Source organism: Crassostrea angulata, chromosome 10 (genome assembly GCF_025612915.1).
Source record: "Crassostrea angulata isolate pt1a10 chromosome 10, ASM2561291v2, whole genome shotgun sequence".
Taxonomy (NCBI): Eukaryota; Metazoa; Mollusca; class Bivalvia; order Ostreida; family Ostreidae; genus Magallana; species Magallana angulata.
This window is the reverse complement of record NC_069120.1, coordinates 9,238,573-9,245,212: the sequence shown is the minus strand read 5'-3', so window position 1 is coordinate 9,245,212 and position 6,640 is coordinate 9,238,573. Positions and strand designations below refer to the sequence as shown.

General features: G+C 36.1%; 1 protein-coding gene across 1 annotated transcript; it reads right to left on the bottom strand.

Moving 5' to 3' along the window:
- Window positions 1-2,828: 2,828 nt before the first annotated feature.
- On the bottom strand, window positions 2,829-5,721 carry LOC128165486 (Krueppel-like factor 3). Its single transcript, XM_052830091.1, has 2 exons — window positions 5,528-5,721; window positions 2,829-4,934 (listed from the first exon to the last, which is right to left on the bottom strand). Exons 1-2 carry the CDS (start codon window positions 5,615-5,617, stop codon window positions 3,774-3,776), a joined length of 1,251 nt encoding a protein of 416 aa, XP_052686051.1. The 5' UTR covers window positions 5,618-5,721; the 3' UTR covers window positions 2,829-3,773.
- Window positions 5,722-6,640: the final 919 nt, after the last annotated feature.

Sequence of the window (6,640 nt, the reverse complement as noted above, 5' to 3'; positions counted from 1 at the left end):
CGATATTACAAACAATTATCCTTTGAAAGAAGAGAAAAATGAGTCTGCGCCTCTCTCTCTCTCTCTCTCTCTCTCTCTCTCTCACTCTCTCTCTCTCTCTCTCTCCTCTCTCTCTCTCCTGACTTAAGGTCAGTAAAGTAGCTTACACTATTAATACTTTTCCGCACGTGACAGCGGCTATTGACATTTTCTTTCCCATTCATAAAACCATGCAAAATTCTGATTTCTTTAGTAATTTTGACTTTTTAGAAATTTCCATTTCTTTTTTATATATCGTTTATTGATCAAAAATCAGACCCGTAAGTTCGGAGAAATATATTGTATTGTATTATACAACAATCGGTGTAATAAATTGAAATTATTTATCCCAGTAACAAAAAAACGATCTTGAATTGTTTATATTGGTGAAAAACTTAAGAAATGTAGAGGTTCTTGACGTAAACTTAGTAAAACTACATATGACAGGAACTCAGACAGTTTCCCAGCGTGACTACTTTGTCACGTTGCGTTCGGAGTAAGCGAGATCTGATGCTGATTATATTGTGGATATTCCTGTCCGATCTACGAGAAGTATTAGCCTACCATTACACAAGTAATGAGAGAAACAAAAATCGTATTTAGTTGACCTCGGCGTTACTTACATCATTGATACTGTGGTCGTGATGACGCAGGGATTACAGCGGCTAACACGTGAACCCACTCTCAGATGATGATCGGGCCGTGAGGCTTGATAGAGAGATACATTAAACAATATAAACCATTCTTTCGGTCATCTTAAATTATGTTTTGTTCTATTGTCTTAATGGCCATTCTGGTAAACTCCTGACATTTATTTGCAACTTTGTATAGTCTACATGCATATTGTATGTCATCATAATACTCATACATGTAAATGGCTTCTTTCCTTTTGGTGCTTTTGTCACCGTCGACTGTAGATTTTTTACCCAATAGTACAGTATGTCCTCCTGCATGGAGTGTACACCGAACACTCAGTCATAGATTGTTCATTACATGTTATTATTTTCCAATTGATTGTAATCATGCGTGGCAGGGTCGCTGAATTGCATGTCTGCATGTAGATGAAGGCGCGGCGGAGCTCGAGAGCACTACCGTCTACCGGTATATACATGTATGCGCATGGTGTTTTTGTGTGTTAACAAGAAAAATGTTATTTTGATTTTATTTTAAAACTTTAAAGAAGAAGCTCGCATATAAAAATTATTGGCACATTAAGTGTAGTTAAATGTGTACTTTTGTATGCATGAATAAAATGATTCTTTGAAAAATGCTTGAATGAAACATTGATTGATAACGGGGAAAGATATCTCGGAAATCCTGACGGTGGTTGCAAAATAAAACGCTTATTGATATGTTCTCTGGACATTAAGTTCATCTTTTTCATTCACTTTCTGGTTAATAGTGTATTTGTTGGAAAGTATTTTGATTCACCACAAACCATAATGACATTTTTGTTTATGCATATGTGTTTTCCGGATTTGATATTGCGTGGTCTTTATATTATTATGTTTCAGTAGCACACAGGGTGATAAAGCATTTGTTGGAAAGTATTTTAATTCACCATAGAAAATCAGTGTCTCAACCTAGCACATACATGAAACGTTTTACAGGATATGCCTCTTTTTTGAGTTATCTTTCTTTAATCGCTTCACAGTAATCGGCTTATACTCGGCTTACGATTAAGAAATAAAATGTTAATTTACTACAACAAAACAAGATATGATCAGTTTAAAAACATAAATTGTGCATATAGTTTTATTCATTACAGCAGTGTGGCAAGCTAATTGTAATTGGAATTAATAAATATCTTTAATCAAGTGTAAACTAATAATTTTGTTTCACGTGCGGTTTAATCCCGGGACAAAATTATTTGTTATTTATGATTTTTTTTTCATTTGATATTTAGACTGATTTGATTTGATAAAATACTGCTGGCATACGCGTATTTTTTAAAACATTGCGCAGATGTTTTTATCAACAACAGCTGTGGTAAGATTTCCGCAAAGATTCGTCTTTAATTGTCCTCATAATTGAAAATAGTAAATATTTTGATGTGAATTATGGTCTGTTACTTGATATACAGCTTGAAATATGGCAAATAAAACCTCATATGTGGACGAATTTTATTTCAATTAATTTCCAAGAACCTAGTGATTACGTATTTTGATACATACTATAGTCTGTAGAGTGTAGACTATATATGCATGTACATATATACCTTTTAAAAATAAAAACTTGATAATTTTTTTTTTCAAATCATCATCAATGAAATGACATACTCTATTCAAACAACAACAATAAAAATAAAACATTTTCTAAACTTTTGCTGTTTATCACTTTTCGCATGACGCAAACCATGTATATTCATGATAATAAATATAACAAAATAAACAGACCATTAACTTTTATTATTGAAAATAGATGTATATTCGAGTTAATTTAACTTCAGTTTGTCGTCATTGTAAATTTGACTCTAAAATATCTTGGAGCTAGTCATTCATTACTACTGACTTTTACATAATTTTGATCGTAGAAGTTGACATTTCTGAACCCTTGCAATATGCAAAGTCATGTTTTCTGGCAGTTAATGAAATGCAGAAGTAATATGCAGTTATCTCTTCTCCAGAAAATAATTTCCCCTTTAATTAACTGATAGTTTGCAAGGAAGTTGGTTATCGTGGGTGCAACGTGTCTTTATTATATAAATGCACTCCTTCATAAAAAGGAATATATTAATGGAATTTCTCTCTCAATATTTCTTCCGTTTTCCAAATAAGATTGATCATAAGAAAAAAGAATTGCAAGGTATATTTTAGTTTCAATATATTTTATTTCGTACCATCAAAATAAATAACAGTATATAATTTTATGTGACACAACCAGCCCAGGCCCGCTGGGCATCCAACATGGCACTCTCAGTATAACAATATTAGAATAATTGACTAGTGTGTATGTTACATGTACAACAAAATAAATTAACAGTGAATCAGATAATATAATATATAAGCACCAACACATAATAACAATCAAACGGTTTTCTTCAATACCTAACCTGCTATTATTGTAAGGAAGCAAATTAATGAACACAATTATTCCGTAGATTCTTTTTAAGAATATTAATTATCAAGCACATTTTCTAAAATCTCAATAGGCTCTTCGTTGAAAATCATAGTTTCGAGTATATATATAAATATTTTTCGTATACAAAGTGATCATAAAAGATCTACAGTAATTTCATCCGAAACCAGTCGTTCAAACGTGCAAACTAGGCACAAAAGGCAAAAATAAAAATTGCACTTTTGATTGATAATTACAATACTTTCGCTGCCAGTAAGTAAACTTAATACAAAGGTACAGTGAGTTATTAGTAGGTTGGTGGCAGTTGCATAGCTGCGATAATATGCTATACTCTATCAAAGGAACAACTGTTTCAAATACTTGTGTTTTTACAAAACAGTTCAAATATCTATATAGCTTTAACCCTTCGTCTCTCTCTGCTCAGGGGCCACTCGGGGCGAACAGCCCTCGCAGTGTCGTAAAATCCGAAACGGTCCAGCCTGACTTCCGGAAAAAATACGACTGAAGACATAACCTTCTGACTACAAGTATGCTAAAATGTTGCATATTGCTTTTTTCAAACTTTGAATAGCAATTTTTTGTTTGTAGTCAAATTATTGAAAAGGTTTCGTCTTCTTCCAACAATTCCTATGGAACAGTATTGCTTCAAGCAAGACGATTTGCACATCGGCTCGTGTCTATATGTGGCGTTTCATGTGCAGGGACAAATGGTCACTCCTTGAGAAGGCTCTCTCGCAGAGATGGCATTGGAAGGGGCGATCGCCAGTGTGTTTCCTGTAATGCCTTGTAAGTTCGTCAGATCGCGCGAACTTCCATCCACAGCCTTTCCATGTGCATGCGTATGGTTTTTCACCTGTGTGTGTTCGCAAATGCGCCTTGAGATGGGAACTTTTGGTGTACGTTTTGTTACAGCCGGGGTGCGTGCAGGTGTGGCTTGTCTGGCGTTTTCGGCCCCAGGTTCGTCGGCCTCGCTTCTTTGGTTGAGCGGCGGTTGAATCAACAGTTGGCGGTGGCAGCAACAGGTCAACAAGTTGCGGTGATGACGGTGGTGTGATCATCTGGTGTGGGACTTGCAACATGTGCTGTTGTTGCATTTTTGGCATGTATGGATTGGTGTTCATCAGGTACTGCTGGTTTTGGAGAGGGTGGATTTGCTGTGGAGCCATGCGGTGGAAGTGACTTTGTTGCTGCTGTTGCAGCATCTGAAGAGGTGCGCGGTATTTTGGGAGATCGTTTTGCATTTCTGGAGATGATGGTGGGGACATATTGCTAGGAATGTTGACTGGATAATGCATCTGTTGGTGCTGCGGGGATACTGGCGTGACATTGCAGGTTAAGCGGGACATTGTCATCACAGGCGATTTGTTGCCCATGTAAGATGCACAAGAACTAGAAACAGTTGCGTGTCCGAATTCTTGTTTTGGAACAATGTATTTGTTGAAGTCCATTTTCATGGTTTCCATTTCATTTGGTAGACTATTGTTCACATCATTGTCAAATTTAATATCAGGAATATCTAGGAAGGTGGAATGAAAGTCTGGTAACGCGTCTCCACCAATCATATTGGACTGAGATTGCTCCTGTTTAATTTTCAAACAATTGTCCTCAGAATATAAACTCTGGCTTTCCACGGTATTTGCGAGAATAAAGTCATAATCAAGGAGTTCATCATAAGTCTCCCTCTGCTCGCACGGAGAACGGTTTCCAGCAACATCGGAGATTTCGTGTTTCCCGGACATGTTGGCTGCTCTCATTTGGTCAAGAGCCTGCAGCATTCCATTTTCGTATGGAGTGTTGTCTTGGTACATCATGGATAAGCTTTCAATGTCATGCCAACCCTGTAATAAAGTAAAAGAAAATTAAACAACATGGCTAAAGTTATAGATTAGACATCATATCAACTGTTTGCACGGGCACTGTATCTTATGCATCATTTCTCTGTTGCTGAGATAATACAGGTAGCAAATTTTACCTGATCTATGAATTTCAAGGAATCCAAATTTAAGAGAAAGGCGGAAAAATCAAATAAATTTTCTTCACTTTTTTCTTTGAACTCCATCGCTCAAAGGAAAAAATACAACTGCAATAAACTGTCGTGTAGCAACCTTTATAGAGAATGCGATTAGATACAGTGCAACTATACATCACAGCTAGGTGATCCGATTTGCGATGCTTCTAATTTTGAGACATTAATTATTACAAAAAGATGGAAAAACCGCGTAAGTATCCATTAAGCTCATTTGTTTCAGAACTTAAGTACACTAAGCTTCTGACTTCTTGCGGCTCTTGGTCATACACGTTTCTAATAAAAGTGTGACCATACAGACTCGCTTAGAGCCAAGTACATTTTTCCTCTTTGTCTATAATTTGCAAAAAAGTTTTTTAAAAGTTAATGAAAAAATAAAAATAAATTGATTTTTGTAGTACTTACCGATTGCATGTCAATATTTTCATTGATAGGTGAGTTAATTCCTTGAGAGTAGCCGACACCGGACTCTAACAAACTATCCACGTTGATCATAGTGGATGTTACTCAATGTAAACAAAATTTTGTGTATCTCTTGCCGTCGATTACAGTGTATTATGCTCTGATCGGATTACTACAGAATGAAGTACAATAAGCAAAGTTACATCTATATACCTATCCAAAAATACACGCCATTTAAAAAGTCCGAGGCCCAACTACCAATCAGAATTCGGCAAAATTCGTCTATTTTTAGAGACCTATATAAAACGGCATGAGCGTTCGCGGTATCGTCAGAAGTAAGATGCGTGTTGTCACGACCGAACGTCCCACATCCACAACAAACACGGCCTGGTCTGTGTGTAACACAGCACGCTGGCATTCTGTTTCATATCAAACCCACCGAAACATTCATTTCTCCGTATCTTATCACATTTAATCATTCTTTTTAATTTTGCATTAAGTGTAGGTAAAATGAAACTAGAGTGCATATCGCTGTCACTGACCCGGAAAATGATAGACGGAACTGAGCGATACCGATTACGTGTAGACCCGAGTGGATGTTCGATTTCCGGACATTCATTCGTATGCAATCGGCAATTGTCGCAAACTTGCACTAAGTTTTTTTTCTTCTTCAAGCATCACTAGCCGCTAATTATAGTTTGCTAAATATAGTGCAGTATATAAACGCTTTGTTTGATGAATACACTGTATTATATGCGGTATGTAGCTCATCGCGTGAACATGCATGCCCAGTGCTGGCATCTGATCTACATAATTTGGTACGATACTGCAACAGACGATAACTAGCGTACTTATCTGGGGGTCATTGTAACTTTATTGAATGTCATGTATTATTAACAAAACAATACTTATGTCTCAAACTTGTTGCGCGGACAATAAATTTTCACCTGACATAATACGGATTGGTCAGTTACATGAAACAGCACGGGAACATACATTAATCAGACGAGATACACTGTTACGAAAAAAAAATATTTTAGACTGGTGTGTAATATTGCCTAACACCAGGTTTCTACTTTATTTTTTGTAATGGCTTTAAAAAATATATATGTACCA

Coding starts and splice junctions, on each gene's coding strand:
- LOC128165486 (XM_052830091.1), bottom strand. CDS start 5,617: ATGATCAACGTGGATAGTTTGTTAGAGTCCGGTGTCGGCTACTCTCAA. Junction 4,935..5,527: donor AAAATATTGACATGCAATCG/GTAAGTACTACA, acceptor ACTTTATTACAG/GGTTGGCATGACATTGAAAG.